Raw genomic sequence first — 27,264 nt, 5'->3', positions numbered from 1 at the left:
GCACTAAAGTTCTCCAACAGATCTCTGTGAGTCTTTCATCTGTATGGACTCCAAGACCCCGACTGCTTTCAATGTTCTATAATGCACTTAGTGTCCCTAACCATTGTGGTGCTCAAGCTGTCCCAAATACAGCCCAGAAAACTCAAATTCTCACAACCGTCCCTCTTGAGAATGCTCTAATGCCCAGTGCTTGCTCTCCAGAAGAGTTCCTGGGTCAGAATTCTCCCCCTGTGAGTCTGAGGTATATATGAGTAGATACTGCCCCACCTCAGCAGGGGTTCACTCTCCTCCTCAGGCCACCTGCCCTCCAGTGGTGATGACAGTAATCACCTAACAGGCAGCCCATTTCCCCACTGCTGACTATTTTTGTTTGGAGATTACTAAGAAGTTCAAGGTGAGGGCTAGCAAGATGGCTCAGCAGATACGGATGCTCAGCTCCACACACACCCGCAGATCTGAGTTCAGCCAGTGGAATCCAGATGGTGAAGGAACAGAACTGACTCCCACGCTGGCTGTCCTCTGACTTCCGAGAATATGCGCAGAATGATTTAACTGATTAGTTAGTTAATGTAAAAAGTGTGCTTGAAGAAGAGCATGTGAGCTCTCCTGTCTACCACACACTCCTCGGGCAAATGTGCCCCTAAACTCAGCACCTAGGACAGTGCCTGTAGTGCCATATTGGATTTGGGCCTGGCCGCTTTGTAACTGCATGGCCACAGTTAGAAGTCATGGGATTGTTGGACAGAGGCCTCTCCCATGTATTTACAGCACAGGAAGAAAAGACCAAGTAATAAACACCCGGTGTCTCCACTGCATGACCTCTGCTGAGCCCGGCTGATGCATGTGGAACTGACACACCTGGACCACACCTGGGTGGTGGTCAATTTACTTCTGCCTTTTGCTTCCCCAGCCTTTATCCTTGAGATTTAGGCTGATTTTCTCGGATTTCTCCCTAATTAATTCAGGTCTCGTATTCGGTCTTTTGTTACCAAAGTCACGAGCCAGGTAGTCATGAGCCAGGGTTTCCCACTGTGCTTCCCAGTTATTTTCTACCTGGAGAACTTGGGTATATAAGTGGTGAATAAAGCTACAGGAGACTCTCACTCTTCTTCCTCACTCTCACTCTTCCTTCCGCTCTTCCACTCTCTCTCTCTCTCTCTCTCTCTCTCTCTCTCTCTCTCTCTCTGTCCCAAATATAGCCCAGAAAACTCAAATTCTCACAACCGTCCCTCTTGAGAATGCTCTAATGCCCAGTGCTTGCTCGCCAGAAGAGTTCCTGGGTCAGAATTCTCCCCCGTGACTCTGAAGCATATCTTTATTTTCCCAAGCCTGGCTCTCATTTCTGACACACCAATGTACACTCTCAAATGGACTTTAACAGTGTGTTTGGTTTGCTCCCGACTTCACCACTAGCCATTAGCTAATCTCTCAACTCCTCCAAACGCCTGGGTGTGGATTAAGTTCCACCTGCTAAGATTCACCAGTGCACACTGGGTATGGTGGCGCACACCTCTAGTCCCAGACTCTGAAGGTGGGGACTGGGGGAAGGAGGACCCTAAGTGTCTAGGCTAGCCAGGGCTAAACAGTGAAAAATAAAATAAAACAAAGTAGAACCCAGGCTCCTTCTGTCGGGACACACTGTTAAACAGCCCCAGAGGGAGGCTCCTGGGTTGAAGGATTGGTCCTCACTGACAGTGCGGCTGGTACTGAAGTACCACTGGGCTGTGGTGGAGCCCGCAAGAGCTTGTGGAGGGACATGCCTTGGAGGGCATATCGGAAGCTGTCTGTCACCACGAGAGCAGTGCACTGCCCCAGAACACCTTCCCTCAAGAATGTCTGTCTGTCCGGGGCCAGCTCACCACAGCTGGAAGCCAAAACAAACATTTCCTCCCTTAATAACAGGGATGGAGAGCTAACTGACAGAGCCCAGAGCGCCAGGGTCTTCCCTAAGTTGGGTCATTTCTATATATGACTGGGGGGTCATGCATGAACACGAGTCTAGATCAAACACTATAGCCCATCCATGAATTTTATTTCCTCCTTAAACTGCCTACAGCAACTGCTGTTTTCTGCAAGGAAAATTAGATAGAGGAGGCAGATAACAAAAAAGGATATAAACAAACAAGATAACGTAGATAATAACCACAGCTAGGAGAAAACAAAGGCTCCACAGTAAAGACCAGCCGATCTGAAGATAGGAGCCAGTTAGGGTCATCATCGCTGTGATGAAACCCCATAACCAAAAGCAAAGTTGGGGAGGAAATGGTTTATCTGGTTTACACTTCTACATTATAGTCAATCATTGAAGGAAGTCAGGACAGGAACTCACACAGGGCAGGAACCTAGAGGCAGGAGCTGATGCAGAGGCCATGGAGGGGTGCTGCATACTCGTTTGTTTCCCATGATTTACCACCCACCAAGAAGTGGGCCTTCAGTCACTAAGAAAATGCCTTGTCTATAGCTGGATCTCATGGAGACATTTCCTCCTCTGGGATGACTCTAGCTTTGTGCCCGTGTTGACAGAAAACTAGCCGGCAAAGCCTCTTTGGAAATTTGACCTCTGTGGTAAGGATGGGAAGTTCAGGAATTGGTGACAGCTGAGTCAGCCAGACCAGGAAGCACTCACACAGGAGCTCTATGGTAGGGAATAACCTGGTACCGAGAGGGAAAAGAGGCAGAGACAGCAAGAGACAGCTGGAGGGAGGCAAAAAGCTCGACTATTCCGGTCACAAGGAGAGTGGTTTCCTTCTAATTACTAAGGACAGCCACTGCGAGTCTGCACACTGAGAAGAAACACGTAATCAGGGTCTGGGAAAGATCTGTGGGGACACAGATGGCAGAGCAGATCCCAGAGGGCAAAGAGGAGGCAAGGACACCTATAGGATGCTCTGCCAGAGGCTGGGGCCGGGAAGACCATTGTATAGAGTCTTAGACGGGGCCACAGTGAGACCAAAAAGGCGCTACAGACTCCACAGCAGTGCCTGACTGCAGAGAAAGGGTGACTGAGAGGTGGGAAGGGAGGATGAAGCTGATGCCAGGCCTTTGGGAATGCGGTGCTATTTTAAATCCCTCTGTAAAACCCTCTGTTTGCTTCAGAGGGTTACAAGAGGTGACAATCTCCAGTGACCTCCCTTGAAAGCCAGGGCTTTGAAGTCGTCAGCACACAGACGAGAGTTCTTTAAACAACCTTAAAATATTCACATCTAACTACTATCATGTGATTACAGACAACTGGACTTGTATACTTTCAAATGGGAGACTTCTTAAATTTTCTCGATCTCTTTTTGCCCAAGAAATGATTATGAAACATCAAATATTCAGGGATACAAACCAGGAATATAAATTAAACACTGATTGATAATAAATAATTTTTAAAATCCTGTTTAAAGACAACTCATTAGCATACATCTCCTTTTATCATTAAGGATGAGGGGGCTCAGCATTAAAACAGTTGTTGCTCTTGCAGAGGACCCAGGTTCAATACCCAGTGCCCACATGGTGGCTCACAACCATACAAAACTCCAGTTTAAGGGATCTGAAGTTCTTCTGAACTCAAAAGGCATCAAGCATTACATAATGCACAGACACACACTCAAACAGAACACTCACACACTTAAAAACGTGAATAAAGGTGAAAGCGAATTTGCATACTAATGAGGAGGACCTGGGTTTTTTCTATAAAGAATTAAACATTGGCTGAAGATTTGCTATTGCAGGATGGTAAACATCTTCGGCATTTTTCAGAGTTAAATATTTTGACTTTGTAACAGTTGATGCAATGAACACCACATAAAAACACAGCATATATTTTTTTTATGTGTTTAGGCCATTTCAGAAATATTTGGAAATTCTGTCCTAATTTCAAACCAAAATTCACTTAATTTTTTTTTTTAATAAAACTGAAATAGCAATTCTTAAATGCGAGCACCCTAGTGCAGCACAGCCCCAGTGCAGACTAACTCCATCCTTTCAAAGAAGAACGACGGGAGGAATAGGGAAGCCTATTCCTGTCATTCTACCTTGAAAAGTCGTGAGAAACACCCATCTGTGGCTGATAGGAAACAAGCCAGAGGCTGGAGACCACAGCGCCTCTAGGCAAGCGCTCTACCACTGAGCTAAATCCCCAACCCCAATCAAGTTCATCTTATGACCGCTCCATACCCACCCCAGGAGTCGAGCTGTGAGTGAGGAAACTGACTTAGCGGCCTTTCCTTGCTTCCCTGGCTTGAGCTTGTGTCAGCCCTGTGATAAAACACTGATGGGCTAAGGTTAGTGTAGAGGTTATGGCCCATCACTGAGAGAAGTCAAGGCAGGAACTGAAGCAGAGACCGTGGAGGAAAGGCTACTACTTGCTGGCTTGCTCGGCCGGCTTTCATATACAACCCAGAACCACCTGCCCAGGGGTGGCATGGCCCACAGAGGGCTGGGCGCTCCCGTTTCAATCATTAATCAGGAAACGCACCACACTCTTTGTACAGGCCAATCTAGTGGAAGCATTTTCTTAACTGACGTTTCCTCTCCTCTTCCCAGATGACCCTAACTGGTATAAAATTAACCAGCATGAGCCAGTTCTTCAAAAGGATCGCTACTAATGATTAAAAACAAAAATCTCTCCTCCTCAAAGTACATCTTAAAATCACTAGCAGCAGGGCTGGGGATTTAGCTCAGTGGTAGAGCGCTTACCTAGGAAGCGCAAGGCCCTGGGTTCGGTCCCCAGCTCCGAAAAAAAGAACCAAAAAAAAAAAAAATCACTAGCAGCAGATGAACATGCGAGGCCAACGTGGTCAACGTGGGTAAGCGGTAGTACTGAAGACAAGGCTCACGACCATCTGTGATGAGATCTGACACCCTCTTCTGGTGTGTCTGAAGACAGTTACAGTGTACTTATGTATAATAAATAAATAAATCCTTATAAAAAGAAACAGCAAGACTGATGCCTAGTTACTAGCCAGGGGTGCAGTCACGTAGGTGGATATACCAGACACTGACTGAAGCACCATGACACACAGCAGCAGAGGGGTTTCCTCGCTGGGGAAGTCAGATTAGATTTCTACCCTGGGAGGAGGGAGGGAAGACTCGAGCAAACTTTATGGTGTGTAAATCACAGCTTGAAAAAGCTAGGTGGACGGCTGGTTTGTTTGTTCTCGTGTACCCCAGGCTGCCCTTGAACTGTGCAGTAGCTGAGGATGACTCCTTACCGTCCTGTCTCCGCTCCTGAGTCTGGCACTCGTGGGTAAGAATGTACTGAGCGTGTACTGAGCTAATGCATGTTCATGCAGGTATCAGGGTGAATGCAAAATGTCCCCACAGTCTCACTGCTCAGGGCTTGGTTTCTGGCTGCTGCATCTAGGAAGTGTTTGGATCCTATGGATCTGACCTAATTTATGGCTGGCTGATCCTTTACGGAGTCGGACAAAGACGACATTATTGGGATGGGAGGCAGTGAAAAGTAGAAGATCGTTAGAAGTAAGTGCCTGGGGTTGCTGTGGGGCGTGATCCACAACTCTAGACCCAAGGAGACTGCAACACCTTCCCACGGCCATAGCAGGGGCCTCACCGCAGGCCCAGAGACCCAAGGCCAAATGACAAGAGACTAACCCTTTCAGACAGTTGACCAAGCAAACTCCTCCTCCTTTAAACTCTGTTGGGTATTTTTACCACTGCAACAGAAAAGTCTGACTCTAGGAAGGAAATTTCTCTCTCAGGGCTGAGAGGATATACCATGCTGTTAGGAACTGCTAAAATCTTCTGGGAAGAAAGGCCTCAGTTCCAGCTGAACTCCAGGGCACCTCCATCTCTTCCTGGCTGGACCTCACCACAGATGGGTCAAAGGGAGAATCCTTCTCTTTGGGGACAGCCAAGACTGCTAAAGAGCTACGGACTGGCAGGGGAAGCTGTGGGAGGGCTAGCACCTGCAGGGGTTGGACATGATGAGAAAAGACTTGATTAGCCTGTGTGGGAGCTGCAGAGGAAACAGGTGGACTTGAGGTGACCTCGGGGCATGGGGCAAGGAGCACTAAGATCTACTCTGGAAAGGCCAATGCAAAAAGTCCCCCACGTGAGCAACCCAGACATACTGAATGAGAATCATTGGTAGGAAAACCCAGGATGCCCATCTTAACAAGCCACCTGCTCCCCAGCGAGGAGACGCTAAGCAGATTCAAGTGTGGGAACCACTGAGCCACCATGACAAAATGACCACACTTTACCTCAGAGGCAATAAGGAGCCCAGACAAGACTTTAAGAAGGTGAGGATGGACTTTAGAAAGCACAGTCTTCTTGACGCACTGCTTTAGAACAGAGCAAGCACGCAGACTGCCCCAGTGCCAAGAGTCCTTCCACAACGTCACCTACCTCCTTTACCTTTAACCTTTTCTACAGTAACCGCCATTGAGTAAGACGGTTCTCAGAGTCCAACCATTGGGAACTTAGTCTCAACTCAAACTGTCTTGAAAGGTAGATCCTTTGGAAGTGATTACAAACCGAGAGCTGTGGTGGTTTGAATGGGAATGGCCCCACAGGCTCATATGTGAGGGCTTGGTCCCCGGAGAGTGGAGATATTTGGGGAGGATTAGGAGTCAGCCTTGTTGGAGGAGGTGTGTCACTGGAGGGGGGCTTCGAGGTTTCAAAAGCCATGCCAGGCCCAGTGGCTCTCCCTCCACCCTGGGCCTACAGATTAACCCTCAAACCAGGAAGCGAGCTCCCAGTTAAATGCTCCCTGTCACAGGTTGCTTTGGTCATGGTGTCTCTTCACAGTAACGGAACACTGAGCCTCATGAATGGTTAGTGTCGATTACTATTGTGGGAGAGGGTTACTGACCGGCAGTACTGGGTTAGTAACTGGAAGAGTGGGTTATTAGTCTGAGGATGTGGCTTAGTTGCTAGAGTGCTTGCCTTGCATACATGAGGCCCTGAGTTCAATACCCTGCATTGTTTAAAAGATAAAATGTGAAGACTGGGTGACTTTCAAGTAAGTTAACTTTCTCTCCCCTATGTGCTCTTTCCCTTCATGATGCATGGGCCATGTTAAGACACAGCAGGAAAGTCCTCACCAATGTGTCATCTCCATCTTCAATCTCAGACTCTAGAATCTCTGCTCTCCAGGAGTTACCATCTCAGTAACAGTGGGAAACAGTAAGCATCCATACACGTGCCTTTCCTACATCCTCGTTCCTTACAAACCTAGTTCCTGCACGAATACCCTGTAAAAACACAGACCTCCACCAACGGAAAGTGGGGTTACAAAACACAAGGTCCAGAACAGCCAGAGGTTACACCACCATCTATCTGTCAGTGTCAGTGGAAGAATGGATGCCACTTCCCCTGGGGACAAATACTAACACTGTTCTGTGGCAGACAAGCTAGAACAGATGGCCCTTTGAGTTCATTTTTCTCCCTTAGAAAAGCTTAAGGACTATAAATCTGCAGCGTTTATCCAGCTGGAGTCCTGGGAATTAACCTAATAGGAAGCTGCATTGTCCTAAGGGACTCCCCCAGTGAAGGACTGCCATGCAGGGTCTGGGAGAACAATGCCTAAGAGCTGCTCTTGATGACAGCGCCAGGAGCCAGCATTTGAGCTAGCACTGATGCCCAACCCTAGGGCTCTGTTTAGACTGCACCCTCCTCAGCGATCTTAATAGGCAGGATGATCTGTTTTCCCTTAATATGAAGACCCCACGAGATTAAGTAACTTACCCAATGCTATACAAGAAGCAGAAATTCAAGCCCACTTCCCCCCGCCTCCAGTTTTGCACACGCCACTTCAGAGGATGTGGCAAACAGACTAGTATTGACTAAGTTCTGATATCTAACTAATAGGGAAGGAAGGAAGCAAATTATTCACAGGCTCCACTACAGATATGAATAAACTATATCCCTAGAAGTCACCTAGTACAAGGGCCAGCAAAGGACCTCCGAGTCCTTAAGTACTAACTACCATACGATCTGTGTCCTTGCTACTCAAGTGTGGTGCAAAAGTAGCCACACACAGTATCTAGACAAACAGCCACGGTTGTATTTCCAGACAACTTTACTTATAGAATAAACAAGGCAGGGTTGGGTAACTCCTGTGTTAGGCCTTGCGTGGGAGTTCACAGGTCCCTGACCTATTTCAGAACGTACTGAATTTAGAGTGAACCTTCTCAGCTTCCAACAGCTCTGTGACCTTTCACCAGTCACTTCCTTCAGCTTTCTAAGATGCACAGGGACTCACTCTGATGCCCAGGCTAGCCTGGGGTTCCTGGGCACAAGGGCTTCTCCTACCTCAGCCTTCAAAGTTACCTGGCACTACAGATATGTTCTACTGTGTGAGCAAAAGCTCTTTCTGACACTGGGGACTTTCTCCGCTCTCTTTCGGGTTTTTGTTTTGTTTTGAAAACAGGAAGCAACTGCTGTGTCCTTTACTTTCGTTTTCCCAGTCCTCAATCCCATTCCCTAGGAAAAGTCCACAGCCGGGGGCCTTCCTGGGGGGTATCGAGCAAGAACCCAGGCAGGGTCAGACACAGCTGAGGAGGTACACAGGCTGTTTCCTCACCTGATTCTCAGTCTCTAGGACAGAGCCAGAATGAGGCCCTGCTGCACTGGCAGGAGGGCCAGCCAAGGTTTCTCCTTTCCTCCCACTGACTGGGGCCACTGAGCACCCAGGAAACTACCCTCATACTCACACACAGTAAGCGAAATGAGGCTGACTAGGAAGGTCATGAGGCCTGATTTCAAAGCCCTGCCCAGAAACCCACTGACCACCAGGTGCTCACTGACTGAGCCCTGCTGCTGTCTATGTGAGTAGTGCTGGCTTCCAAGGGCATAGAGCACTACCTGGGCTCTGGGCCTGGCCTCCCCTTGTGTCAGACCTTGAGTACATTACTACACTGAATCCACTAAGGATAAACTGCTCAGGGGGCTGGAGAGATGGCTCAGTGGTTAAGAGCACTGACTGCTCTTCCAAAGGTCCTGAGTTCAATTCCCAGCAACCACATGGTGGCTCACAACCATCTGTAATGAGATCTGATGCCCTCTTCTGGTGTGTCTGAACATAGCTACAGTGTACTTATATATAATAAATAAATAAATAAATCTTTAAAAAAAAAAAAAACTGCTCAGAGCACTCTTACAGTGCTAGCCTGCTCTTCTAATTCCTCACGCTTCCACTCTACCGTGCTGCCACCACTGCTCAATGTCTCTGGATTTTATAGAGAATCTTCAGTTGATGTCTTGGTACAAAGAAACACGTTCTGTAGTAACGCTATATATAAGGCTGACAGTATCTACAGGATACTGACTCAAAATAAATGTAAAAGGCCCCATAAAGTGGTGCCGGCGAGTGCCTTTAACCCCACACTGGCATTGGCAGGTGGATCTCTCAGTTCACAGCCAGCCTGGTCTTTGGAGGAGGTTCCAGAGTTCTGGGGCAGCCAGGGCTATACAGGAAAATCCTGTCTCAAAAAAACTAAAAAAAAAAAAAAAAAAAAACATATACTCTGCCACTAAAAAGGTAAAAATTCTCAGCTACAGAAAGATTCACCTATCTCCCCATTTGGGAAGGGGGAAACAAACAAACAACAACAACAACAACAACAAAAACCCCCAGCTAATCTGATTCAAGGCCTAGCAAAACCTGGCCAGTCTCAGCCAGTTCTTCAGTGTTCTCTGCCACAGACAGACACACACCAACTATGGCTTCATTTCCACCACACCTTTCCTCAAGCTCTCAGCTCCCACAGTGGCTGCTAAAAATCCACCTCTGACCCTCTGAAAAAGCCCTGTGCAAATGTCACCTTCTAGATGACAGATGTCAAAACTGTAAAGCATTTACAGACACAGCATGCATTTCAAACTGCTGGCTACCTATTAAGAACCACCCCCACCACACCCCCAAAACAATCAAGGCCCAAAGGATTAGAGGCAAGCTCTAAATTACTGCCCTTCCCAAGGTCGCAGTCTGGAGTCCAAGTCTGGACCTCCCTTCCCATGGAGCAGGACACACCTTCAAAGCCACACCCCACTGACCACCCACACTGAACTCCCTTCACACCAAACCCTGTTAACCTTTATTCATCCTATAAACGAAAACTTCACCGTTCTCCCAGTGAGATACCCTCTTAGGTGTCCCCAGTGCCTGCTGGTATCTGCCACACCCAGACCCACCCTCCAGAGCTCCACCTAGAGAGGAGGAGTCTCCTATCCCTAGCACTTCCCACTCAAGACAGACTGCACCACTATTAGTTACCGTAAGATCCAACTAACATACAGTGTATGGTTTACCAAGACAATCTAAATATATAGACCCTATACAAGTGCCAGTATAATAGGATCAAGGCCAAGGTACTTGTCCACAGAACACAGCAAAAACGCATCGGCTACACACACACACACACACACACACACACACACACCATGCACACACAGGGTCTTTAAGGACTCATGATAGCATTGTGAACTCCCAAGTATCCCATACCTCAAGAGTCCCTTCAGGGGGTTGGGGATTTAGCTCAGTGGTAAAGCGCTTGCCTAGCGAGCGCAAGGCCCTGGGTTCGGTCCCCAGCTCCAGAAAAAAAAAAAAAAAAAAAAAAAAAAAAAAAAGTCCCTTCAGAAAGCTGTGATAACTTCAAGATGGCTGTCTGGCCACAGTGATACAGAGATCTGGTGCAGTATGAGGGAGCCCAGACTCACTGGGCCCAGGGATGGAAAAGGCATTCTGACAGAGCTACTAACAACAGGGGGTTTTCTCCTCCAGTTTTCCTCCCTGCCTGACCCTCACAAGTATGGCAGTGAGGGTAAAGTGACTCCAGGAGACTCCACTCAAGGCTCACTACTGGGCCCCAGAGGGGCAGGTCGGGCAAACTGTCCATAGAAGGCAAGATGGAGACCAGAGTCTCACGGATTCACAGTATCAGATTCTCGCTGTAGACAATTAGCAACAGATCAAGGCAGAGAACCAAGAAGGCAGATACCGCCTGGAGAGATGACTCCTTGCCCATGTAAGCAAGGAAAGAGGGAATGGAGGTACCCAAGTCTGTGGAGGGGTGGGGAACACCAAGGAACGTTCTGCTGAGAACGCTGCACTCCAAGACTAGCTAGGTTTCCAGAAGACATTCTACACCAGCATCTCAGCAAGGGGAGGTGGCTTGTTAACCTGAGCTGGACTGACACTAACTGGTGCTGTTCCCTTCCACTGCCTGCATTACGAGTTTACAGACAGCCTGTCTACCCTAAGTCCAGGATCCCCCAGTAAAGAAGTCTTCCTGAGCCACAGCGTTTATCCTGCTTGCTTCCTTCCCTGAGTAAGATCCACCCAATAGGAAAGGGAACGAGCCCTTCTTCTCCTGCTCAGATGCCTGCCTCCGTCACCACCCAACCTGAGCTTACACAGGAACCAGAATTACCACTGCATGGCTGCTCCTTCTCCCACACCTCTGCCCCAAGCCAAGTCCTCTCCTTGCCTCTTCAACCCGCACCCCTGCTCTATTTCAGGCCTCATCCCAGCCCACAGGAGCTGTTGAGACAGCCTCGGCCCCTCCTGTCTCCAATCCCACGACCTGAAAAGTAGGGAGACCTAGGAAGGAAAGGGAGGCTTCTCTCTGGAGTGTGGTTGAATCAAAGCCGGTCATTGCTTGAGAACCAAGAATGCTGCATGATAAGCATTTGCGTCAGGCCTTTCTCCTTCCACAACTGCACACTTGCCATTTTCTAGAAAACTAACCAGTAACTATAACAAAACGGGGTGTGGGTCCGGCGGTAGTGGCACATGCTTTTAATCCCAGCACTCAGGAGACAGAGGCAGGTGTTCTGGGATAGCCAGGTCTACACACAAAGAACCCATGTCTCAAAGAAAATAAAAATTAACTAATTAATTATGTTCAATTTAATTAAAAAAATAAAAAGATGTAGTAGCCAGGCATAGCAGTACATTCCTTTAATTCCAGGACTCAGACGGCAGACAGATGGATTTCTATGAGTTGGGGGCCAACCTGGTCTTCGTAACAAGTTCCAAGGTAGACAAAGCTATATAGTGAGACCTTGTCTCATTAAAAAAAAAAACAAAAACAAAAACAAAAAACAAAAAACAAAAAACGAAGATGAAAGGGAAGGGAAGGGAAGGGAAGAAAAGGAAAAGGAGAAGGGAGAAGAGAAAAAAGAAAAAAGTTTCAACCCCCAAGTGACCCTTGTAGCTCCTGGGTTTACCTTATCAGATTACAGTTCCATCCAAGGCTTCTCAGAGATAGCCCCGGGGTCATTTATAAAGCCAGGAGGGGCTGGTAGCTCTAGCAGCTCTCTCTCTCTCTCTTTTTTTTTTTAGTTTCACACCGGCTCATCTTGACTGTCAAAGCCTAGTTAAGGTCCTTAAAGATTAAGGGACCCTTGGAACTCTGCAGGGGAGTGTGGAACTGCTAACAAACACTTGCCTGATTATTTATAAGACAGAATCCCGGTCCCTTAGCATGGCCCTGTAGGCCTCACGGGATCTGAGCCTGCCTTTGCTGTGTCAGCCCCCAAGATGCTCCCTCTAATCCGGTCTACACCAACTTCCACCTACACTGGATCCTGGTTCACCCCAATGTATTCTTCTTTAACCCTGAACTAGTCCCTAAGCTGGATGGCCAGCACTCCCTGTTCCCTTTACTGAATGCACCCGTCTTGCTTGCTCTGGAGCCTACCTTATAGAGTCCTACCTGAATCCCACCCTGACCCACAGGTGGACTGGTTATGGGTAACTAACCATCATTTACTAAGCTGGTATGCTCTTCTTTTTTTTTTTTTTTTTTTTAATAGTTATTCATTTATTTTTCATGTATATGAGTACACTGTAGCTGTCTTCAGACACACCAGAAGAGGGCATCAGATCCCATTACAGATGGTTGTGAGCCACCATGTGGTTGCTGGGATTTGAACTCAGGACCTCTGGAAGAGCAGTCAGTGCTCTTAACAGCTGAGCCATCTCTCCAGCCCCGCTGCGTGCTCTTCTAGGAAACTATCTACCACCCTCCTTCAACGATTTCCAGTATCATTATAAAGCAATTGTGGCAAACAGTTTTACCAAAAAACATCATTGGCTGGGTAGAGTCACATGCCTGTCAGCCCAGTACTGGGAAGGCAGAGGTAGTATGTGGAAGCTTGAGGCCAGCCTAGTCTATAAGGTCAAGTTCCTAGCCAGCCACAATACATAGCAAGACTCCATCTTTTAAAAAAACACACAGAACAGGCCATGAAATCCATCCATAAGCCATTTCTTCACATGATTCAGTGTTTCTTAAGGTTTTTTTCCCTCATTATCACTTCCTTAAGTAGCTTTTCTAGATGCTTTCCTGTTTGTACCTGCACAGAAATTTTAGCAACATGCAGTGCATGCATTGTGTAAGAGAATATATATGGCTTAATTTTCTGACTCGATAATGGGTTCAGAATAACTAAACAAAACTGTAAGTGTTGGGCTAGAGATGGCTCAGTGGTTAAGAGCACTGACTGCTCTTCCAGAGGTCCTGAGTTCAAATCCCAACAACTACATGGTGGCTCACAACCATCTGTAATGAGATCTGATGTCCTCTTTTGGTGTGTCTGAAGTATACTTATATAGAAAAAATACGTCTTTAAAAAACTATAAATGTTAAATCCAAAATTTAAATCTATTAATAACTTGATAATTGTATTTACTGAATGACTTTTAATTTGAAATGCAATTCATACATGTGTAGGTACACAGATTGTTCATTTCTATTAAATCAATGTACATAAAATAAAATAAATTAAAAAAGAAGAAATGTAACCATACTTCTCTTTACAGAATCTAAAATACCATTTTAAATAACTTTATTTTTATTTTACAAGCATTGATTGGTGTTTTGTCTGCATGTATATCTGTATGAGGGTGTTGGATCCCCTGGAACTGAAGTGACAGTTGTGAGCTGCCATGAGTGCTGGGAACTAAACCTGGGAACTCTGGAAGGGCAGCCAGTGCTCTTAATCACTGAGCCATCTCTCCACTCCCCCTAAAAAGTCATTTAAAAATCTGTTTCAAAAAATAAAATCCACCCAAGGTATACTTAGAATAATTTTCCCCACCACTATCATTTCTGTGGGTACTTAGGAAGAAAAGATATTCCTATAATACTAGTCATGACCTCAAAAAGGATCTCCCTCCCCACCTACCCTCCCACCCCACCCCCCAAAAAACCTCAACACTAAAATGTCCAAATAGCCCTAGCCCTAACTGTTCAGGACCAGGAAACTGAGTAAACCCTCAGGGGCTATGACTTATCAGTCAAGGTCATCAGTCATTGATAAGGCCCCTTCGATCTTAGTCTGATTTCCCAATCAACACTAGCTTGGCACCTAAGATGATCAGAAGTTTGCCATTTTAATCACTGATTGACCAGCAGCAAATTAATCCCACACACATATACATAAGTGAGGCTTTGTCCCTTTTTACTTCCCAAAGCACTGAAGAGCGGCCAGGAAGAAAGCCAAGTGCTCTGGAGGGTATGAGAACCTTGGATAAGTTGCCTCCCGTCTACACACACCAGGTGACTCTGACAGTCTTCCACACTCAGGCTGGAGTTTTTTTGTTTGTTTTGGTTTTTTTCTTTCTTCCTCCCAACAACTCCCCCACCCCCAGACAGGGTATCTCTGTTTAACAGAGCCCCCTGGCTGTCCTGAACAGGATCTATACACCAGGCTAGCATTGAACTCAGAGAATCACCTGTCTCTGCCTTCTGGGTGCTGGGATGGAAGAGGCATGGTGCCACCACTGCCCATCGGGGTAGACTTCTTTAATCCACTTACAATAGGGATTCTTCACACGTACTTCAAGAATATGAGCTACAGCACCCTAATGCACACCTGCTCATCCACCCTAAATGGGTCCACACATGACTTCTCTCTCTCTGCCCACTCTGAGAGACCTTAAACACAGAATACTTAAGCACTCAGTAAAGGGTGGATAAACATACCACACACCCTGTACACCACGAGGGTAAAAAGCAGATTTGGCACGAACATTGAGTTTCGTTGTGCTTTGTCTATCACCTAAGACTAATACAGCATGAGGCCTGATGAAGCCCTCTCTTGTCTGCAGTCATGCATTCACTCAACAAGCATGTATTCAAGTGTTTGTGCCAGGCTGTCTGCTGCTCTGACACCTAACTTTCACATGAGCTCCTGAGTTTGTTTTATTGGCCGTTCAAACTGAATGACCTCCGTCTCCATATGCCAAGACAGTCCCACTTAACATCTACTGTTATAGCATGCATTTCTCCAACAGTAAGCCAGAGTCTGAAATACCACTCCAGTTATGAGCTGCTCTGAGTCTTGATTTTTTTTTAAGGGAAGAAAAAAAAAACATGCTAGTGGATTTTTCTATGTGCCTAGAACTCACCATCTAAACCTGGGTAGCCTTGAATTTGTGACTCTCCTGCCTCAGCTGAGTGTTGAGATTACAGACCATTATCCCCAGGCTTAGGATTGTGCCTTCATTTTCAATACAAATAAATTAAATGGTTAGGGACAGAGAAGCAGCTGGAGACAAAACTGGGATAAGCAATTGAGACTGTACTATATAAACTCTACCATGCCAAGACTATGGCTATTCAATGTATACACAAGAGAGAATATTAGAAACTTTGGAGGAAGTGATAGACGGTCAAAGTACTGTAGTGGCGTGTTACCTGGATTACAGAAAAATTTACGGCTGTTAAATAAAATAGGGCAGGCAACAGACTGCCTAAAGCTATAAATAAAGGTTGTCACAGAATAATAACAAATATGCTATCACATTATCTGCCTTGTGTGTAGTTAGGACCAGCAACACAACCATGCCCCCTGGGCAAGCGCTAGTTCCCTGCTGTGTGGTCTTGGGCCCAACAGGCAAGGAAGGTCCTCGGGAAGCTCTGGTTCGCCTTCTTAACTGTCAGTAGCATAGATATAAATCCTTCAGTTTCTAGTCGGTTCTTAAGGTCAACATTTAAAGCACAATATTTATGCGTTACCAAGATCTTCTGGCAGTAAAGACAGAATCCTAACTCACTGGCTTCCTCCACATCATCCATCTATTGCATCATTTGAAACCAAAGCTTCCTCAGGCCGCGACTTGTAAAATTCAAGTCAGGTAAAATGGCAGCAGAGGCGGCAGGAGCCTGACCCTCAACTTGAGAGCAGAGCGCGCGCTCCCAGCAGCAGCAGAGTGCTAAAGGAAGCGCTGGAATCAACAGGTCGGGCGCCCCCGCCCGGGAGCGTTCAGACCCCAGCGCCGCGCGAGGACCCGGCAGGTCACTTCGGTAGCCTAGATAGGCGAGGCCGCCGGCGATTCTGGACCACAGGGGACGTTTCCCGGCCGCAGGGCTCAAGCTCCCGCCCTCGGCCCCGGGGTGACTAGGCAGCCCTACCCCACCCGCCTGGCGGACACCCCGCGGAACTTCCACAGAAAGCGACAGTCGGGTCTAGAACGGCTCCGCAAAAGCCCATAGGGTCCAAGGAGGCTCAGGCGGGCTCCGGGCTGCTCTGCCTGGCCCCGTGGGACGCTGCTTGGCGTGAAGGACAGCCCTGCCCACCCTCCGTGCCAGCCGGGACCCCACGGGACTCCGCATCCAGCCCGCTCTGCCTGTCCTCGCACCTCGTCCGCGTCCAATTCCACTCGGCTGCCCACGAGCGCCATGTTCCCCTCCGCGGCGGCCGCACACCCACAGGGAACTCAGAACCGACTCTTTTCTGGGCTCTGGGTTCAGCCCAGCGCCGGTGGAGGAGGAACCAGGCGGCCCCGAGCGACCGGACCGAGCTGTCCCCGCCCCCGGCGCCGCGGTATCTACTGCGCACCCAGTACCCAAGCGGATGCCAGGCTAATGCCCCGCCCCCTCGCCGGATAGCCCCGCCCCGGCACGCGGCCCCCTTAGAGAGCAGCCAACCAGATGCCGTGGGGAGGAGTCACCCACAGAGTCAGCGGGTGCTCGGGAAAAGGACCTCTAGGGTACCGGCCTCCCTAGAGGATTGGCAGGAGCCTGGCGCCCAGACTGGAGCGCGCAGAGCTGCCAACCCAAGGTCGTGGCTGTGCTCCCTCTGTAGCTAGTGGTCCGCCTAGTCCTTGGTCCAGAACCAGAGCGTTTACTTAGCCCAGAGGGCAGAGCATCTGGCAGATGCAGCTAGAGGACAGCCACGGGTCACTGGTCACCTAGAGGCATCTGACACATCACATGCCCAAGTCGCTGTGTCAAGAACATCCTCTACAAGAGATGGGAGCTCAGTTTTGTCACTGCGTTTGCATACCAACGACTTCAATGTAACTTCAGTGTAACTCAGAGACCTGTATATCTCCCAACACCCTCCAGATTATTCTTGCTACAGCATCTTTCACTCAGCCCTTCTGTAAATCCAAATAGACGTAATTTGTGCTTGAATTATCCATGAGGATAGGGATGCTGTCTTTTTCAATACTGTATCTCTAAGACCTAGAACGGTGCTTCTTGTGCCTTGTGCATTCTCTGTTGACTGCGTTTAGAAATTGATTCCTGTTTCTGGCTTGCAAATTTTAATTGAGCGATCCAACTGGAGAAAAAAGTTAAAACTATATATCTTAAGGTTGAAAGTCAATTTTATTTTAAGTTCCCCTAAGGGTGTGTCATTTGGTGACAAGTGTTACAAAACACCCCACTCATTTAGAGTACCCCCCAAATTTCCTATCCCTGTTCTGTGGTGTCCCCAGACACCAAATTTCTATCGCTGCTATCACTACTTCCCTCTCCACCCGCCTTTTTGTATGCAGTCACTCATATACTCAGTGGCTGATTTATGAAATACTGCTAGTCCATCTGTAAACATAAAAACAAGAAACTAGTTTTAACTGAGAACTAATCATGTACTAGGACTATGCTGGGGCCCTCATTTGTTTTGTCTCTAGTAAACTGAAACTCAAAGGCGCTTTCCTAGGGTCAGGCTGCTAAGTAAAACAGCGATGCCAGAGTCAGGAACACAGCAGTCTGGCGGCAGTACCTGGCTGATAGCGGGTCTCTCTAGGACTACAGCCAACCCGCTTTTTCTCCCTGTGGATTTCAGTAGACTAGCTGAGAGGAGACCTATTAACACACATTTCCCATGAGTCACCACGGCATCCTGATACCAGCTTCATGATGTTATTGTCTGCAAGTGTCTTTGACACAGCAGCAGTAAAAAAAAAAAAACGGTTAAGGGAAGACTCCTCTTGATCAAGAGAATACAATATCTGACCTAGTTGGAGAACTGACTTTCCTGTGAGGTATGTCAATCATCTGGCTAAGACATTACCACCCCTTAGAAGGAGGGCTCACCTGGAGCCATGTTAAAGAGGTAAGGGGAATGCTTCTTTCTTTAATAAGATAATGCACTTTTCTTTCCTACACACACACACACACACACACACACACACAGAGAGAGAGAGAGAGAGAGAGAGAGAGAGAGAGAGAGAGAGAGAGAGAGAGAGACTCTTAGCAAACTGCAGACATACAGTTTCCTTAATCTGCCTGTTACTTGGAAAAGCCAAACTTTTCCTTTTCTTCTCTTTTCTATGCTTATGTTCTCTAAATGTAGCTCCTCCCCGTCACGTGTCTCACTTCCATGATAGCTTAAAGGGTTCCTTTTTTTTTTTTTTTTTTTTTCCTCTTGCCTCCTCTGAGAAGCACCTGAGATTTTCAGTTCGCCTGCCTTGGAGTTTTTTCTTTTAAACTCTCATGGGGGTTGGGGATTTTGCTCAGTGGTAGAGCGCTTGCCTAGGAAGTGCAAGGTCCTGGGTTCGATCCCCAGCCCCAGAAAAAAAAAAAAAGAAAGAAAGAAACTCTCATAAATTGCCCTCTAACTTCCAATTGAGTCCATTCTTAAAGTATTTTATCATGAAACTAAGAACCCCGCCCCCCCAAGAGGAGACCTTGATTTCCTTAGTATCCACTAGCTACTTGAAGGGACTCCCAAAAATTCTAGCACCACCTTTGTAACCATTTTGTAGCCAGACTGGCAGGGACGATGATTGTCTACAAAAACAAACAAATATGTGTGTCCCCTAAATGTTTCTCAGACTATCAAAGCAATGGATTTCAAGAAATCAGAACTCCCTTGGGGAATCTCATCCTAGAAGGAAAGCCTAATGCAGTAGTTCTCATCCCATGGTAGAATGATCTTTTCACAGGGGTCACCTAAGACCATCAGAAAACACAGATATGTACATTACGATTCACAGCTGTAGCAAAATTACAATTATAAAGTAACAACAAAAATAATTTTATGGTTGGGGTCACCACAACACAAGGAACTGTGTCAAAGGGTCACAGTGTTAGAAGGTTGAAAACCACTGGCCTAGAGCAGGAGCCATCCGGAAGGGAAACTTTGCTCAGAAAGAGATTTACAACTTGTCAGACTGCTTTGCAAAAACAAGGATGGGCAAGACCATGCCCAGATTCACTTACCTCTGGGGCTCTACTGCAACCCTGACTACATTTCAGGGTCTTCCTCTCAAAGATGGACTTAGAGCAGGGGGAGATGGGAGAGGTATTGTTCCTCGGGATCTCTTTATTCCTCTTCTCAGTGTGGCCACATTAAATTGATCTCCTTTTTCTGCTTCTCACCATTAATTTGGGTTCAGAAAGATGTGTGATTGAACTTGGCTTGCTGGGACACAGGCCATGACTGGAGCTAACTGGTAACAGTTCCTAACGCCTATAAATCACAGGAAAAGGGTGGGTTTGATTGAGGTGACAGGCATGAGTTAAGCACTCTGCTGACTGGAGATATAATTCAGCAGAGAAAATGTTCCATTAGCATGGAGGATGGACGGCCTGGGTGTATCCTGATACTGCTGAGACCGAGTGTGGTGACACACGTCTTCTATCTGAAGACACAAGAGGGCCACTATCTATCAAGTTAGAGGCCACCCTGTACATAGATCCTGACTCAAAAGGAAATTATTACATTGTACTCTTAGAATAGGTAAATTTTATAGTTACATATATACTATAGATATACATAGTTAACTATATATATATACATATATATATGGAGCGGGTATTAGAAGTACATTCTTAAGCTGCTTAGAAACAGAGATGTGGAGTGGAAAGGGTTTAGATGTCATTTAGTGCCCATGAAACATCATAACACCAATGAAATACCTTCTTAGCCATCCCTCCCTACCACTACCTCCTGTTTCTGCTTCACTTTCTGAAAGCTAGATTTCCTGTCTGGACCAGCCTCTACACTATTACTCACGCCTGATGCTCCTTTTAAAGGTCATTGCTTCCTGAGTTCGTGTAGCGTGCTGTGATGGGAAATTTTCTTATTGGTCACTTCCTCTCCCATTTGCTTGTTATCTTCACATCACTTTCAACTCCTCCAGTGTTCAAGAGACTTCAAAAACATGTGGCATGAATTAGAAACTGAATTATGCTATAATGAGAAGGAAGTTTATTCTTTAAAAAAAAATTCCTATTTATAAGGTTCAGTGGAGGATCTCTGGATACATAGATCAGAGACTAAACCTGAAGTCCTATATGTTCTCAGGTCAACTATTTGTGCTTCAGTTGTGAGTAATAAGTGTGTGGTAGCCACTGGGACATCTAGTTTCTGGTTTTTTGCTTTCTTTTTCAGCATAGGAGTAGCTTTATAAGATTCATGAATGATTGGGCTGGATGCCCTCTTCTGGTGTTGTCTGAAGACAGTGACAGAGTACTCACATTTATCTTATGATAAATCTTTAAAAAAAAAAAAAAAAAAAAGACCACAGATGATAAATATAAAACAGCTCTTTCCTGTGAACAATTAGAATGGGTTCATTTGATAAACAGAACTCTCCTTGCCAGGAATCATTATGCTCTGGTAGGAAAGTGTGATTACTCAGAGTCCATTTCCTGGCTTATCTAGTATAAGGATTAAGCAAGACGGCTGGAAGAATATTTCAGTTTAAAGCTACACGTACTGGGGTTGGGGATTTAGCTCAGTGGTAGAGCGCTTGCCTAGCAAACGCAAGGCCCTGGGTTCGGTCCCCAGCTCCGAAAAAAAAAAAAAAAAAAAAAAAAGGTACACGTACTAAAAGAAGTTTCTGTTTCAAAATCAATCTCATATTGGGGACAGTTTCATTCTCACTATTTATGGACTCTTTACCCTTGGCTTGGTGTGGGGACTTTTGTTGATGCTTGATTTAAATAAAAGCTACATTTTCACTTGTGTAAGAGCAGCTCGAATCTATGTGCTTATGATAAGTCACGTTTATGAATGGGTTTGTCTCGGTTCTTGAAGAGTTTCTCCATCTGGGACAGCCCCTCCCTCTCTGACACACTCTGACACACTCTGCCCCGCCCTCCTGCTGCCTTTGTGGCACTCTTCCCTGGAATCTACTTCATCTGCACATGTCACTTGCTTAAATTCTGTGACTCGAAGCAACACCTCCTCCACTATAATGTAAGCTACATGCTTAATAAGTGGCCATTGCATGAATGAATTATAAAATGTTCATACTACATTAAAAATTATTGCTTTGACCTTGCGATGCCAATTCCCATAATTAGCATAAAAATGCTGGAATTAAGGAATGCAAGGGATGGGACGTTTGCTCTTTACCTAAAGGTTTTGCCTTGTAAACACAAGAACCTGAGTTCGATTCCCAGAGTCACTTTTCACAAGTAGGGACTCAGTGGCTGGCATGCATTTGTAATCCCAGATGAGAAGGCAGAGGCCAGGGTCCAACTTGGCAAGTTCTGAGTCAGTGAGAGCCCTGGTCTTAAAAAAAAAAAAAAAAAAAAAAAAAAAAAAAACATGGGTGGCATCTGAATGACAGCCAAGGTCATCCTCTGGGCTCCACACACAAGTGTACATGCGTTTGTACAATGGAAGAGCTGGGCACGGTGGCACACACCTGTAATGTGAGCACTCTGGAATTAAAGGCAGGCAGGCAGACAAGGCGGGAGATGCTGTTTCCTTAACAGAATAGCATCTACTGTTTTAAATGATGAAAAATGAGACACTTAGGATTTGGCATAAGGTAAGTGGATGGAAAAGAAATCAAAAGGAAAGGAAAGGTCACGGCTGCGTCGACATATGGTGAGGAGAAAGTTTATTACAAGTATGTGAGAGAGCACAGACAGAGGCAGAAAGCCTCCGGAGTGATGATAACCCTGGACCACGTGGAGAGAGGGAACAAGGAAACCAAGTATAGCAGCAGCCAGGAGGCCAAAGGTACAAACGGAGCAAAAGCGTGGCAACCAACAGTCTGGATTATATAACGAAGGGCTTCTGGAAGAAAAGCAGCCCAGCCCCGCCCCAAGACTGGAGAATTCAGGGTAGAGGGCTGGTATGCCAGCCACACCCTGTAACAGGTGGGGACTAAGGGATCCTGGGAGAACCTAGAGGCCAGGTCCACTTTGATATGTTAAATAGGCTCCTCCCTCCCTCTCCACTCTCCACCCACCCCCCACCCTCCCTTCCCCCATGCCACCTCACCTCCCACTCCCCCACCCCCGCCGCCATCACCTTCCCTCCTAGAGGAGCCCCTTAGAAGAAAAAGGAAGCAACAATACAGACTCACTATCCTCGCAATATGTGATTTCCCGATAGTGTTGAAGAAACATAAGGCCAATAAATAGGAGCAAATCTGTCCTTTTCATTGCTTTCTGTCCTCCATGCTTCCTGGACACCATCAGTAAGAGAATCTGATTCTTACATAAGGCAGCACGGTCTTACAAGAAGCTTTCATTCCAAGGACTTCTCTGCAACTAAAAGTGGCCAGTGAGGGGCTGGAAGGTGGCAGAGTGCTCACCTAACGTGGAGGGAACCCCGGGTTCAATCCTGACTACTGCTTAAGATGGACATGGTGGTACGTGTCTGTATCCCCAGAACTCTGAAGGTGGAAGCAGCGTGATAAAGAATTCCAGTCGTCCTTGGCTATATAAGAAGTTCAAGGAAAGCCTGTAGCAAACCCTGCCCCACCCCCCTAAAAGCAGGAAGGTGAAGCAACAGTGTATCTGGATATGGTGGTGCCAATGTATCTGGATATGGTGGTGCTCGCCTAGAGTCCCAATGCCTGAGAGGTGGGAGCAGGGTTCCAATGATGGAATGTCCCGAGTTTGACCAATGGTACCAAAAGAGAAAAGAGACGACAACTCTGGTGTCTGGCCCTGGGACAAGAGACTGAGATGCATATTTTACATATCAAAGCATCCTAGCCTCCAGATTCTCCTGAATTTTGCTGCCCAGAGAGGCTGGGCTACCCTTCCCTCAGATTCTCCACCCTAAGTAATCCAAACTTGGTCTCCCTGCCCCACCTCTGCTTTCTCCAGTTTTCTGCAAGCAAGTCTTTCCTCTTTTCTTCTCCCTCCCCCACCACCACCTCCCCACCACAACTTCCCTGGCCTCCCTCCTTGGGGCCAGTGAATTCGCCCACCCAAGAGCAATTTACCAATAAACCTGCTTTTAATATATTCTAATCTGGCTTGAATTAGCTCATTTCACTAGTGGAGAAATAACCTGTCAAACACAAGTGCTGACCAATGAGAAATATTACGGTTGACGTCTTAGAAGGCTGTTTAAAATGAACCCCATTTTTCTCTTCCACCATGCCTCCCTCTTCAACTAAAACACAGCAGTGGTTGGAGCTTCTGTCCTATTGGACCATGAGGCAATACTTGAATAAAACGTTGGGGCTCCTAAGAGCTGTGGAATCTCCACCCAAGTCTCTCTGAAGAGACTACCATCCTCTACCATCCTTTAGCTTCCTAGTGATCGACCAGTAGCTACCTCTGTTTGGTCTGGAGTTTTTTGCTCTGTTTTGCTTTGGTTTTTTGTTGTTGTTTTAAGATTTATTTATTATATATAAGTACACTGTAGCTGTTCAGACACATGAGAAGGGGGCATCGGATCTGATTACAGATGGTTGTGAGCCACCATGTGGTTGCTGGGATTTGAACTCAGGACCTCTGAAAGAGCAATCAGTGAGTGCTCTTAACCACTGAGCCACCAGTCTGTTATCAAGTGTTATACTAAATGCGGATTCCCAAGGTCTGGTTGCCCCAGAGAGAAGAGTCCAAACGTAGACCCAAATGACCTTGCCCCCAAGTTATTGCCGATTGGTGAATAATGACATGTATAGCCTATAGCTGGGCAGGGTTGAGATAGGTGGGGCTCTGTGTTCCTGGGCTTGGGTCTGAGGAGAGAGAGAAGGTGGAGAGCAAAGAAAGATGTTATGTCCTGGGTTAGGCGTCAAGAAAACATGGCCCCCTAAGGACCCACTGGAGTTAAGAGCAGCCGAGATGGAACAAAGTAATAACTCAGAATTATCAATAGAAAAGTAGATTCTAATAGCACAGAGAGTAGAATGCCCAACCTTAATGCTAATAAATGGCTTCAGAGTTCTCCTTAATGCTAATAAAGGCTTAGTATAAATATAAAGGTTGTGTGTACGTCTTTTATCCAGGAACTGACTGGTCAAAGGCAGGGTAGAAGCCTTGGATAGAGATTAAATATTTTCTACAATAATCTCCATCAAGCCATTATTAAACTGAGATTTCAAAATAAACCTAATTCAAAGTGTTATTGCATGGACATACCCCCTCATTCTAGAAAAAACAGTTTAGAACTTCTGCTCCATGGCCGATCAGAATAAGTAACTTAAGCAGTTCCGGCACTGCACAGTTTCTCTCTTGAGGAGGTCTCCGTAAGAATTCCTTCTCTGTTCTATCATGACTTCTCTGATATCTTTGCCTTCATATGCTGGGCTCTCTTACAGTCCCCGACTCCAGATATTTCCCCCATTCTGAAAAATACTCTCATCTTTTAGAATACACCCTTGTGGCAGTGTACACATCATTACAATAACTCTTTTTTTTTTCTTTTTTTCGGAGCTGGGGACCGAACCCAGGGCCTTGCTCTTGCTAGGCAAGCGCTCTACCGCTGAGCTAAATCCCCAACCCTACAAATAACTCTTTATCTCTCTCTTTCTTTCCTCCTTCTTCCTTCTTCCTCTTCTTCTTCCTTTCCCCCTTCTTCCTCCCTCTCCTCTTCCTCTTCCTTTTTATTTTTGATTTATTTATTTTATTTGTCTGGTCTTTTGCATGTCTGCCTTTACATCCCTGCTGGTGCCTGAGGTCGGAATATGGTGTCAGGTCCCCCTGGGACTGAGCCTACTGGTGTCTGTAAAGTACCATGTGGGTCCTAGGAACCGAACCCAGGCCCTCTGCAGGAACGACCAATGCTCTTAACCACCAAGCCATCGCTCTAGCCCTTTCATTTTTTTGATACACAACCTTGCTTTGTAACCCAGGGTAGCCACCATTCCTGATCCTCTTGATTTAACCTCCCAAATCTTAGTGACGGGGATTTAGAGCAACGTCTCAGCCTTCAGTGAGTCTAACTCATTTAGGGTGCCAGGCAATCAATGGTCACCAAAGCCACTGGCTTCAGAGTTCTCATTCCCAAAAGAAACAGGAAATGTGGACAAGAGTGAGAAACGTGAATATGTTAAGAGAAGTACAAGTTGTCGAAAGTGGATGTTCCAAAGGAGGAAAGCTGGGAGATCACCTTGCTGTCTTGCCCAGTGACCTGTGGGAAGTTATAGCCAGAACTCGCTACTGATGTCATTTTTACTGAGACTGGTTATCCTAGAAAACATCACTGGCCAAGCCAGTAGAGGGTCCACACACGTTAGGCATGCTCCCAACCAGAGAAGTGACTATGTGTCATTCATCCAGCGGGGGAGAAGTCACATGTGTATGTGACTAGCTCCTAAGCCTCCACTCCCTTGCCTAAGGGGAGTGAGTACCGTCTCAACTAGGATTTCAGGAGAACAGCCCCGTCCGTACCTGGTTGGCTTTATCCATATTTAGCAATTCTCTTCTCATTTGCATCTTTTAGGCCTAGTATTAACCACACATCTGTCTGGGCTGTGGTTTCTACACCAGCCTAGAATAGGGTCATGCACAAACCGTTTTTGCAAGACAGGCAATTGAAACATCTCTGTTCTAACATCAGCTTCAGCTCAGCACTTTAATGATAAGCCCTAAGTGTCTTTAAAGTGAGGGTTCTCAAGTTTAAGCCTGCACCTGAAGAGCTTGTTAAGACAGGCCACAGGCCACAGCCCAAGTTCCACAGTTTCTGATTAGCTCCATGTGGCATGGGGGCCAGTTTCTGCTGCCATTGTAAACTCCAGAATCATCCTGTGAAAATCACCATTCTTTTTTTTTTTTTTTCTTTTTTTTTTTTTTTTTTTTTTTTTTTCCGGAGCTGGGGACCGAACCCAGGGCCTTGTGCTTGCTAGGCAAGCGCTCTACCACTGAGCTAAATCCCTAACCCTTGAAAATCACCATTCTTAAGCATAGCAAGAAGTCGTCTATGCCTTTGGAGGGTAGGTGACCTACCTGGCTTCCAGATGGAGACCACCGGCTAACTGTCCAGAGGGAAAGTAGGGAGAATGATCTTATGTAGTGCTATGAGCTGAATACTGATGCCTCCCCCACCCAGATTTTGTATGGGGAAATCTAATGTTCATCCTGGGGAATACTAAGAGGTGGGTCCTTTAAGGAAAGTTTGGTGATGAGGGCTCCCCTCGTGGTGGGATTACCTCCCTTTCCTATGGAGGTTCTGAAGCTGGAGCATGGATTGACATGTGAGTGACAGGCTCCGTATCTGCTAACACCTTGATTGTGGACTTCCCAGCATCTAAATATTCTTTGTGTGTGTGTTGGGGGTGAGGGGAGAGGCAGGAGGTGAGATTGTGTCTCACCATAGCCCTGGCTAGCCTACTTAGTCAAGCCTAGTCTCATGGCATTCCTGCTGATGCCCAAACGCTGGAATTATAGACACCAGCCGCCACCCAGTCCTTAAAATATTTATTTCTATTATTTATATGTTATCCAGTGCACAATATCCTCCTTGATGTTCTTCCAAATTAGGAGAAACAGTCCAAGTGGTAAGACTGTGTCGTTTCTGATGTGATTCAATAAAAAACATTTCATTGTCATAAACTTTTGTTGACGTTTGAGACAGGGTCTCTTTGTAGAGCCCCAGCTGTCCTGGAATTCTACGGGTAGACCAGGCTGGACTTCACATTCACAAGTAACCACCTGCCTTTGCCTCAGAAATTAAAGAGGTGTACCCCCATGTCTGGTGTCATTTTCACAAGCTTCAATTTTGTTGACCAATGTGGGGTAGGGGACTCTAGGTTCTCAGTGTAGCTAATGAGTCCAGTTCCTACGTGGACAGCCGACCACCTGTAAACAGTCTGCATCTGCCCCAGGACACCCAGATTTCTGTTTCCTAACTACTGTGATTTGAAGACAG

At 46.4% G+C, this 27,264-nt stretch overlaps 1 protein-coding gene across 1 annotated transcript in view; it reads right to left on the bottom strand.

Moving 5' to 3' along the window:
- The window catches only part of Ttc39b (tetratricopeptide repeat domain 39B), a 93,233-nt gene extending 76,453 nt beyond the window's left edge, over window positions 1-16,780 (bottom strand). Inside the window, exon 1 of the mRNA XM_032902353.1 lies at window positions 16,601-16,780. Coding sequence (XP_032758244.1) covers window positions 16,601-16,642 — 42 coding nt within the window. The 5' untranslated portion in view covers window positions 16,643-16,780. The remainder of the gene's footprint in view (window positions 1-16,600) is intronic.
- Window positions 16,781-27,264: the final 10,484 nt, after the last annotated feature.

The sequence above is a fragment of the Rattus rattus genome, chromosome 1 (genome assembly GCF_011064425.1).
Source record: "Rattus rattus isolate New Zealand chromosome 1, Rrattus_CSIRO_v1, whole genome shotgun sequence".
In the NCBI taxonomy this organism is placed as follows: Eukaryota; Metazoa; Chordata; class Mammalia; order Rodentia; family Muridae; genus Rattus; species Rattus rattus.
Note: the sequence above shows the minus strand (reverse complement) of the source record. Positions and strands in the feature narration are given on the sequence as shown.